The sequence below is a fragment of the Cupressus sempervirens genome, chromosome 11, assembly GCF_028749045.1.
Source record: "Cupressus sempervirens isolate cs-2001-9-10 chromosome 11, ASM2874904v1, whole genome shotgun sequence".
In the NCBI taxonomy this organism is placed as follows: Eukaryota; Viridiplantae; Streptophyta; class Pinopsida; order Cupressales; family Cupressaceae; genus Cupressus; species Cupressus sempervirens.
The window spans coordinates 537,571,860-537,583,174 of NC_143128.1; the positions used below are offsets into that span (position 1 = coordinate 537,571,860).

Here is an 11,315-nt window from a genome sequence, read left to right on the forward strand (position 1 = left end):
CAATAGATATGCGACAAAAACTGGAAATTCTTAAGGACTGAAATTCATCAAGTTTTATGTAAATAATAAAACAAAAGAAGCTGTTGATGGTTGCTTATCATTGACTACAGAGAAACCAGAGAACTGATTTTGGATGAAGGCTACTGCATCACATAGTCCAGTTCAAAACTTGATTGGAATGCCAATAGGCTGTGAAGAGATGACAATTGAAACTAGACATAAAAAGATAAAATTCAATTGTTCAACTATCCCAAAAAAGACAAATATTCCACAACAAAAGCTGCAAAGAAGCCATTCTGTAAAAGGGTTCATATAACACCACCTGAATACCTTAGTACTTCAACAATGCTTGTTTCAATTCAGCCTTTCAAGAACACAAAGCAAGGAGTTAAAATTGAATTTTCAAAAATCATGGCAACCAAAATTGAATTTTCAAATATCATGGCAACTACAGTGCCTTAATCTGCAATAAATTTTATCATCATGACTTCCTCATGCTTGTAACAATAGGAATCACTATTATGAGGATTATAATCAACAAGATAATGACTGCAATACACATCCATTTCCGACTACTTCTTTGGTGGTTTTTTGCAGTATGAAGTTGTTTTGTTCCACGCTCAACATAATTTGCAGCATGGTTAACATGATATTCAATGTCATTTAAGTGCTCTCCCTGTGCTTCTACAAGCACAGACATGTCCAAAAGAAGCTGATGCAGCTCAAGCAGATTTCGCTCAATCTCCCTAACTGCATGATGGCGCTCCTGTTACCAAATTATGAAACCATCTAGATCATTTGCTTCTAAAATCTTAAAATGAGTCTAAAGATTACAAAAATTTAAAATGATAATCTTAAAATGAAAATTATATCAAGCATTCATAATCGAGATCACCACAAGGGCAAATTATCAAACTCAGTGTTACCTGTATCTCATGGATTGTTTCAAGAATACGACCTCGACCCTGCTCTTGAATGGCTTCCTGCAGTACAGTTTCAGTCTCTCCTGTTGAGATGATTTTTTCAATTGTATCTTCATCTGCATGCTGCCCAGTTATGGTGTAAAATCTTCTTTCAATTATATCCTTGTATTCTTCCATTATGTTTTGTCTTAAAACTTGAAATTCGCCCATTAAATCTTTCAACTTTTTTCTTAGACTGTTTGTAACTGTGGTTCTTGTTCTATCAGTAGTTGTTCCCTCTCCACATCCACTCAGCCTACAGCTTTCCATATTTGCTTTGTCCAAGGTTTCAAGCTTCAATTTAACCACTTTAGACTTGGCAAGGATTTCTTTCACATCTTTATCCATCTGATCTCTCAAAGATTTCAGAGCCTTTGCTTTATGGACTGTTTTGCTCTGTTCGTTTGCAGATTGCAACTTCCTAAACAATATCTGTATTTCTTCCATATCTTTTTTTATGTCATCAACTCTCTCAAAGAACTTTTCTAGATTTGAATTATCACCAGTAGCTGTCATCTCCATGTCACCACCTGCTTCCAAGTCTGGATTGTAGCTTCGCTCTAGATCCCCATAATTGGAAATCGATTTGGTGATGAGATCGTTCATGTTTCCAATTTATTTGCTAAAAAATTGTAAGTTTAAGACTCACAACCATCCAGAGTGCCTCCAAGATGTAAGGTAAATTGCAGAAACTATAATCTGATCCAAACATAAGAGTTACAAACAAGGATTTACAAACACGCTTGGTAGAATAAATAATCAGGATAGTAGCTTAATTACACAAACCCTCCAAAAACAATAATTTTATCCGGTATTGAGACAAAAGACTTGGTATCAGCACAAAGTTGATACAAATTACTATGAGAGAGAGACTGATTACTTGAGTCTAACATTCATAACATAGAAGACAGCTTAAGTTAGCTTCCACTAGAATTCTACTAATCACTCCTTTATCTTTGTTTATTCACAGAAATTAGTATAAAAAATTCCAATGTTGCATGGACACAGATGTGGATAGAGTAATTTTTGAAGGCCTATTCACAGAAATTAATTTAAAAATCCCCAAAGTTGCATGGACACAGATATGAATATAGTCATTTTTGAAGGGCCTCAATATGGATACAATTGGATACAGCATCCCTAAAACACATACACATATTTAACACACTAATTTTAGTTATTAGAGAAGATTTTCATTACCTAAAAAGAAATATAGACATACAATTGCCACGTACATGATTATAAGTTGATTTAACAATTTACAATATGCAAAAAAGAGTAGAGTTGCATCAAAAGATAACCAGAAACATGGGTCACTTAAATAGAAAAACAATTCAGTTGTCTTCCTCATTTGGTGTAGGTTTTGTTTATACTTTATACCAAAAACAAATGCATGATTCAGGTTGTTTTGAAATTGAGTTTAGGAAGATTTACTGCTAAGTTTTAAGAAAAATTAAATTACAAAGAATCCAGCACGGTTGCAAAATCAAGGATTTTTGGGCATGATGGGTACAGTATCTGATGTGTTCCCCTGCTGTATCGAATCCGTATCCATATTTAATATGGAGATACATACACCAGCGGTGGGGCAGAGGAGTATCCAGCTACTCTATTTTCTCCATTGTTCTATGGGGACACAACCCAAGAGGTCTAAAAAACATACCCAACATACTGAATGTCCTGATGAGTCAGTGACTGGGAGGGGATATCCAATTTTCAGGACTGGGAAAACTGCTCCATTTAGTGCAATTATAAAAAGTAAAATAAAAACAACTTTTATAAAGAGAGAACACAGAGAAAAAAAAGTAAAAAGCCCAAAGAGGGAGGATTCTCATTTGCAGATTCAGCACATTGTATTTTACTTCCTAGAATTTTAGCTCTTATTTTGACTTGGTGGTTATGAAATATGCAAGACATGAAATCCTATGGTTAATGCAAAAATCTTACCACTTTCCAACTAAACAAATGCATAAAACTATAATAAAAATCATGAAGCATAACATATATATAATTTGAAACTTAGAACACTAGAAACACTTAAAATATGAAACTACCATGTTTTTGATTAAGTTGAAACAGGTTTTGAAGAGTATGTTTTTGATTAAGTGAAAACAGGTTTTGAAGGGGCCCTGAAACCCTTTACAGCTTAGTTCATGGTATAGAAACCTTTAAAGCCCAGAAACAAAACAGTACCAGACAAAAAGTGGGCATGGCAGAGCACAAAAGTCAGCCAAACTAAGGGACAGCAAAAAGACACCAAGAACCTCAAAACCAACCAACACCGAAATGGACAGAACACAACACAGCTACCCCAAGCACTTCAGCAACTTCACCACCTCGACCTCCAGCTTCTCCATTTCCCCAGCAGCTTTCTTCATTTCTTTGACTTCATTAGACGGAGTGGAGTCTTTCTTCTTAGTATTTGCTCTAGTTCTTTTGCTAGGCCCAGACTGAGAATCTGTGGTGGTCTTTATCATCAGCCACTTGAATGACAGCCCTATCCATATTTGAATTCTCCAGCTTGCTCAGGAGGATCTTAATATGATCATTTGAGGCCTTCAGGATCTTATAACTGTGATTAGCAATGCTTTTAATGGCAGAATAAATGCTATTAACCTTACCTTCCAGTGCCAGCACCCTGTCCTCCAAGGCTTTGAGGCCCGCAGGACCCTTCTCTTTCCCAATTACATCTGCATTGTCCCCCTCATTCAAGTTGACCTTGCCCACCATCTCCTTGGTAGTGGCAGCCGCTTCCTGAATTCCAACTTTGCTTCGCAGAGCCCTAAGCTTGAGATGGACATCCTTGAATTCATGAAAAGACCATTTAACGACTGTAGAAATCCAACAGTCCGTTTCTGGCAGCTAAAAGAACATCAAGCCCGCACTCCCTACTGGCATCATTGAGAATATGAACATGAGGGGTCTATCAGCTGGTCCAAATTCACACCTCTCATCTCCTTACCATTGACAATCCAATTTATCTTCTACCTCAGGACCTTAATCTTTATGTTCTCCATATCCAGAGGCATCGAATTCCCTGGAGCAAGGTGGAGAATTCCAAATCTGCCATCCAAAGTAGCATAGTACATTATAGCCCTCAGCACAATCCTCCAAATTTTCTTAATTGAGCTTAGGGAGTTGTAAGTCTTACCCATTTTAACCAACGCGTCTTTATCCTCATCGTCCTTAGGGAAGAGATTAACAGGAGACTCTGAAACTACCATCTAGTATGTTAATAATCCTTCTAAAATACGTCATCAAGAAGCAACATTCTCTTTGAACCAAGCAAATCAAATGGATCTCCTCCACTGCTAGGGACACTTTTTATTTATTGCAACCTACTACAAGAAACAACAAAGGCAGTATACTAAACTCATCGTGAGAGTTGTACTATCTATTATGCTTTCCAGCAAGAAACAAAAAAGACAGTGTACTAGTTTGGTCATTCACCGCACCACCACAGGCTGGCAAGACAGGTCGCTTTGATATCACTAAATGTGCCAGCACATGCACACACGAATGATACTAAATGTACAAAGTTGTACGCCAATAATACAGATACTAACTTGATTCTATAGAGGTGAACATTCATTGAAGGTTTATACAGTGAAACAGTGCCAATAGAAAAGAGCAAAAATCAACTGAGAATACATTGATCTCCTCAATGCATAGGTCTGCAAGTAATGTCTGAAAACTACTCCCAAAATTAGGTAAAACCACCTATGGAAAATATAGAATGAGATGCTTCCAGTCAGATGTTGATCACTGAATTTATCCCTTGAAATTGCAGATTTAAGGTAACTTTCTAGGACTATAAGACTGTTCGGGCAGCAATAGATGACAGGGTGGTCACAACTAGAGGCGGCGCAGTCTGTCACTTCTGAAACACTCTCTTTCTTTATGCCAGTGTCATTCACCACAACTATGTAAGCATAACATTTTCAGATTGTGCTTTGCATGGACTGGATACACATTAAACTCAAACTTCCAGGAAAGGTTATCCTCCTATCTCGATTCTTCACTCTGGGGTTTCCATCTCAGGACAAGCTCAGTTCACCAAGGAATATGCTCAAGAAACAATATTCAGATTTGCCTAACCCCTCGGTGTGTGGAAGCACTAAATATATACCTGCTAAAATTTGAATTCAATTGACCAACAAGCAAGAGAGCCAATTGGTGCCAACATGTGTAGGGGACCATAATTTATTGCTAATGATCATTTATTAAATGTTAATTTACTATTTGGCATTTAAAAACACTATTGTTAGACACACATATATATGATGGAGCGGAGGAGATGTGAGATAATAGCTAGAACTTAAGATCATAACTTATTAGAGGACTTATATGACTTTTTCTGTTTAAATTTGATTGAATATTGTGATACTTGTTCATTAATTTGTTAAATACTCCTATGCCAACTAAGGTCACTGTTGGTCTGAGCTTCAGAAAAATTTAGATCTTTTTCTGTTTAAATTTGATTGAATATTGTGATACTTGTTGATTAATTTGTTAAATACTCCGATGCCAACTAAGGTTGTTGTTGGTCTGAGCTTTGGAAAAAACTAGAAAATTTGTATGGAATGCAAAAGAAAAAAGAATGAACATAAGTAACTCATTATAAGAGCCTTAAATATTCATGCAGAGGCTGAGAGGTCATAAGCTAAAACAGATGTAGAAATCTATTTTACTTAGTACTGCTGGTAAAGCCTGAGTCCTGGTACAGGCACGGTTCAGGTATAACCAGGGTACTTCTAGGGCACCGAGGCTCACTGTGGGTCCTGACCCTGGGTACCCTGCCAATGCCCTGGCAATAACTACACATAGTCTGATACATTAAACCCTCGGTTCCACTCTCTACTATTTTGGATATGACATTTCCTTTATCCAGTCACTCCCAGCAGTACCATTTTATATCAGAATATGCCAACAATCAAGCTATTAAATATTATTTCAGTTGCATTTTGAGTTGCCTGCTCGGCCCTAGTTTGGCAGTGTTTTGCATGTCTCAGGTAATTGATGAGGTGAAAGCGTTGAACAACCTAAAGGTTCAAGGGATTTGAAGTTTGGCATTTAAAAAAGGTAGAATAGAATTCCTACTCTGCAAGCAAAATTCCAACAGATCAAAATTTCCAACCTAGGCGTAATTTCCAAAAAGTCAGAAGGCATGAACAAAAGTTCAACACTAGGTTAAATTCCACTCAACATCAAGTGAGGACCCTAATGACTCAGCAAAATCTGACCTATTCTACGAGGAGAAATCCTTGACAAGGCATAGTCCACCCAACTTGAGATTGAAATTCCAAGCAAGTGTGAAATTCCATATCCGGATATCAAAAGTTGCATTTTTGAGTTGTTTGATTTTTTGAAAAATGTTGACCATCCTGTTTGGAGCTTCTTGTAATTGCTGGTTGAATGTTTTTCCACCCCAGCTCACTCTTTTTTTAATGCTCCCTGTTGACTCTAGATACTTAATAGAAGAAAAAAATGCTGCCCATCTGATATGAAATTTAGAAAGGAGAGAATCTGGGCAAACAAGGGAGAAAAGTTAAATTTAGATATTGAAGTACAATGACTTGGCATACTGAGAAGCAACCTTAAATGAAGAATTCCAAGAAATGGTTGGAATCTGACCAGGCCTTGGAACAAAATTCAAGGACCCCATGATCTCCACCCTATAATATCGTATTCTCATTTCTAATAAAGTCATTCAAGAGGATTCCCAAATCTCTATGATACTGTCATGCAAGAGAATGCATTATTCCAATTCTGGGTTTATCTATGTTCTAGCATTGAGTTACACATACACGCTGGCAACAGCTTGTGATGTTTTCGTTAGACAAAAATTTTTTGGGAATCAGATCTAGCTCATACAAAAGCAACAATTACATTATATGTATGGGATAAATAGCCTTGAGATTTTTTAAATGGCATTCAGACATTGTATCGTACCTATCTCCCCCTACGTTACCCTTGGACGCGTCCCTGACATATTTTCAGCCATCCCCGTCCTGGAAACGTCTCAGAGACTTGGGGACACCTAGGGGACTTCAACTTTGACTTCTAGAACAAATTAGATTTTGACTCTCAAAGTATCACAAATTTGGCATATAAATTCTACTGCTTCTTATATTTTATGGTTCTATTATCTATAAGTATATGCTTTATCCATGTTTTCATATAAATATTTTAAATTTCTCTATATATTTTAATTTTCCCTATTGTTATATTGGTGTCTCCCCCTGTCCCCAAAATCAGCAAAAATTTTGGCCGTCCCAAAAACCCATCCCGCTGTCCCCTGCTGTCCCTGTCCCAGAAACTCAGGGGCACATAGATCTCCTCTCAGTCCATATTTTTTGAATTCAGCAGCTGCTTAATTCAACTCTATTCCCAAATGGATCAGATTGTATAACCTTCCTCTGATCTTTCAGGAAACATATCTCATTAAAAATTGGTTGATCAAGTTGGATCCTTTGTCAAATGTGACAGACTTGTTGGGTTCCTCTCTAGCAGACATGAAGCACTACATCAATTATGTAGCTTCTGGTCCATTTGACACTACTGAAATGCTGTACAACTTCTCCAAGTTCGATAATGTGTCTCAGTGGACATTCACTTGTTTTGAAGAATGGAAGGGCAATGATTCAATTTATTATGCTCTCACAAAGGAAATGAAAGCCATGAAGCAGAGAAACAAGAGACTTAAAGATGTTATATTACAGAAAACAATTTCTCATGATTAAGCCTCTCCAGAAAATGCTAACAATTTAAGAATAATAATATTATGAAAAAAAATTGAATCCATCTCCAAATATCGTGTCCCTGCCAACAATAAATATTCCTTAAAAACCTATGTTGCAGGGTCCGTACCCACGGGCCCCATACCCAGTTTAGGTGCATCTGTGGGTGTGTTTTGGGTATGCATCCTGCACACCCACAATGGACCAAGGTGCACCCACAAGCCTACTTTATTAAGTGGACCCAAAACTTAATAAAAAGCATTTTATTTAATTTTATTTATTTCTACTAAACCCTAAAATAGCCCAATATGAGGCCTTCAAACCCAAAACATTTCATTTTTACCTCTTATTTTGCACTCCCCATATTTTCTCTCCATCTTGGCATTTTGAAAGGAGATGATTGTATTCAAAGGAGACCGATTGTGGAGTGCCAAATAGCTTCCACAAAGGAGATTTAAGTGTTTAAGGCATGCATTTAAACCCTACTCTTTAGTCTTCTGATAATTTGTTTCAAGTTTTTGATGGATTTTTTCATGTTTTTGAAGAGGTTATTCAAGTCTCTGTTTTTTCTTTTTTTAAGATTGCAACAATGGCTAGTAGTCAAAGTTCAGTGGGTGGGGAGGGATGTCAAATATTTAAAATTGATAAATGATCTCCTTTATGGACACATACCACAAGAATTTCACAACTTCTTGGAGGTGGGGAATTTATTTGGAATTGTAATTTTTGTAATACACAAAATAATAGCTCTTATTACCAAGTGCAACTTCATTTGATGGGCCTTTGTGGTAAGAGGATTAGTATGTGTGAGGGCCTGGATAAGAAGGGGTTACTTCTTGTACACATAGCAGGGTTTATAAAAGAACAAGAAGATGCTAACAAATTGATTGTGAGAGGAAATCGAAGTAGTCATAGTTTTGGAAAGAAAAAAACGACATTACCCTCTCAGAAATTTGTATGAGAGATATTAGGCAAATGATAAATAACAGAACACTTTCCCTTATGACGTATTAGATCCAACACCCTACATGATCTCTCTAGAAAGTCATTAGTTATCCAACAATGTCAAATAAAGAATCAAAACAATTGATATCTGAACGCATACAGAAGGGTACTGCAAATTCTGATCCGGAATAGAGAATTCTTGGAAACTTCGACCAAAAAATCAAGTATTTTTAGAAATTCTGGATTACAAAAAAAAATTATCAATTCGGATGAGCATATGTGGCAAAATCATCAGGCTTTGATAACATATTATTAGTTGAAATTCCTAAAAAGACAAGTAAGTGTTGTCATTGGGTAAAATTAAGCCGTAAAACACTAAATCCGTCTATGGTTGAGTGCGAAGGTTGATCGGGAAGGGTAATTTACCTCGAAAAGAATGTTACAAAAGAGGGAGAAAGGAAAAATGCAAGCGCAAAATTATAAAAACATTTTCCAGTAAAAGCTGTCTGAATAAATATAATTAGAATTAACCTAATATAGCATGCAGCACAAAGTTGAAACAAGCTTATTTGGCCGCATGCAACTGTTGCTCTGGTTGTTCACTACACAGCCGTGATTCACCCCTACCCAGTACCTAGATAATTGAACTTCTTATGTTAACAATAACAAGTATATTTGACCTTTTTACCCTGTACCATAAAATATTATCAAAGAAAAAAAATCAATTATATAGCATTTTGGCTGATATTGAAATAAATAATTATCCCGCAAATATCAAAGTGAAAACTTAACAACGAGGTATTCTAGAGTGGAGACTGGATTTACAAGAACCGGCAAGAAAAAGAGAACAATGAGCGAGAATCCTTGAGAAACAACCCCGTGATTCATAACACTAGACAAACTAAATAATGAATTTCTGCAAACAGTGATGTACACTGCAAAGCATTGAAAAGTAGTCATAAGAACAATGAAAAAGTGTCTTTCAGAGCAACAAGACACGCATGCACACAAATGACGGCCAAACAATTACTTTACACAAGAAAATATAAAGCGAGAAATATTTCTCGGAAATAATAAAATTACAGAACGAATAAAACACAACGAAAACATAATCAAATATGAGATGAATGCATGGCCCGTCGATAAAAGATACTTACCCGAGAAGAAATCTCACTTAAAATTGCTCCAAACTGGTGAAATATTCCAACCGTAAAGAATTATCCAGACTCGCGTTGCTGCTCGACTGAACAACTATTTCCAGTCCAGGAATTCTGCTACGCTGAACACCACGCGGAAAAAAATTTAGCTACAGCTCTAGTTTTCTCTAAATTCACGTAAATCAAAAAGGTTAGTAAATAGCGGAGGTAAAACGGTCACCGAAATAAGTATAAGATTTTATTTGGCGTGTTTATATGAACATTAATTTCGGCCATTATTCTTCTTGAGCTCGGCGCTGACAGCTTTTTCTACCACCGCTTTACTCTTTCAGCAAGCTGCTGAAGAATCCCGAAACCGACTCGGCCAATCTTTTTTAAATTTACGAGGACAGATTCGATTCGGAGCGGGCTTTAAAGAGTTTAACGTACAAATTTAATTAAAATTTTAAGTAATTGCAATAAAAATATTTTAAAATAGTATTCTTATTTTTGGGTTTCCGGGAAATTGAATTTTTAAGGGAAAAGTTGTCATGCCGGAAAATTTGACAATTTGACCGGAAAATTGTAAAACCTTCCAATTAATTATTTACCGGTCTATTTTAATCTCACTCCATTTTAACTTTGATATTTTATTAGTTGTTATTCCACTTTGAATTTTTCTTTTTCTATTTTTTTTTTTTTATATTAATCATCAAGAGAGTAAAAGTATCAAAAAATACAATAGAAGCCCAAGGGCAAAGAACTAGCCCAAGAGAACGAAAGTATCAAGATCTCATGATATGTAACAAGATAATACAAAGAGACATGCACAGCTGCAAGTACTGAGTGAGAACATCATCACGGTCCTCCAACCAGGGCATCCATCTTTGCGCACCTTCCATCCAAATAACTTTTTTCCTTTCCAAGCACTGAGCATACATATCAAACTTATCATAAGAAGGAGCACCAATGCGTCTAACCTCTTCAGTCGGTGCGTCTAACCTCTTCAGCCAAGCTGTCCAAGGCTCTATCAAAGGCATTTTTGTCTTCTAATATACTAGCCATCTCATATCCATGCTTCATCTCGTAAATGAACATCTCAGCGTGCCCATCCTTAAGGAATCTCATCAACTTATCACGTTCCAAGTTCATGATGCAACACACCTGAGAAGCAATTTTAAAACGGGTGAGTTTTCTATAAAACCCAGTAAGACTTATGTCTATGCTTTGAAATTTGGCTTCATTTCTACATTTCCAAATGAACCAAAGAATGAAAGATGAAAGAATATGCCAGAAAAAGTTAGAATCTTTTTTCAGACCATGTATAAAACCAGTAATGATATCAATAATGTAAACATTTTTTGTAATAGAAAAAACCAAACATTAACCAAATTTCTTTGGCAAAAGTACAATCAAAGAAAATATGCCTCATGGTTTCAGGAACTCTACATATAGAAAAAGTGTCAAAATCAGTAGAATGATTTCTAACAAGAAGCTTATCAAGAAGGAGCTGCCATTTAAAACACTTAACC

The 11,315-nt window shown here is 36.3% G+C and overlaps 1 protein-coding gene across 1 annotated transcript; it reads right to left on the reverse strand.

Annotated features, from left to right (window-relative positions):
- Positions 1–365: 365 nt before the first annotated feature.
- On the reverse strand, positions 366–10,210 carry LOC149530752 (syntaxin-124-like). The gene is made up of 4 exons (XM_089810723.1): positions 10,025–10,210; positions 9,805–9,926; positions 927–1,661; positions 366–766 (listed from the first exon to the last, which is right to left on the reverse strand). The coding sequence occupies exons 3-4, from the start codon at positions 1,566–1,568 to the stop codon at positions 482–484; spliced, it is 927 nt and encodes a 308-aa protein (XP_089666849.1). The 5' UTR covers positions 1,569–1,661; positions 9,805–9,926; positions 10,025–10,210; the 3' UTR covers positions 366–481.
- Positions 10,211–11,315: the final 1,105 nt, after the last annotated feature.

Excerpts from the sequence above, each read along its gene's own strand:
- LOC149530752 (XM_089810723.1), bottom strand. The coding sequence starts at position 1,568 with ATGAACGATCTCATCACCAAATCGATTTCCAATTATGGGGATCTAGAG. Across the intron at positions 767-926 it reads AAACAATCCATGAGATACAG|GAGCGCCATCATGCAGTTAG; the intron begins GTAACACTGAGT and ends ATTTGGTAACAG.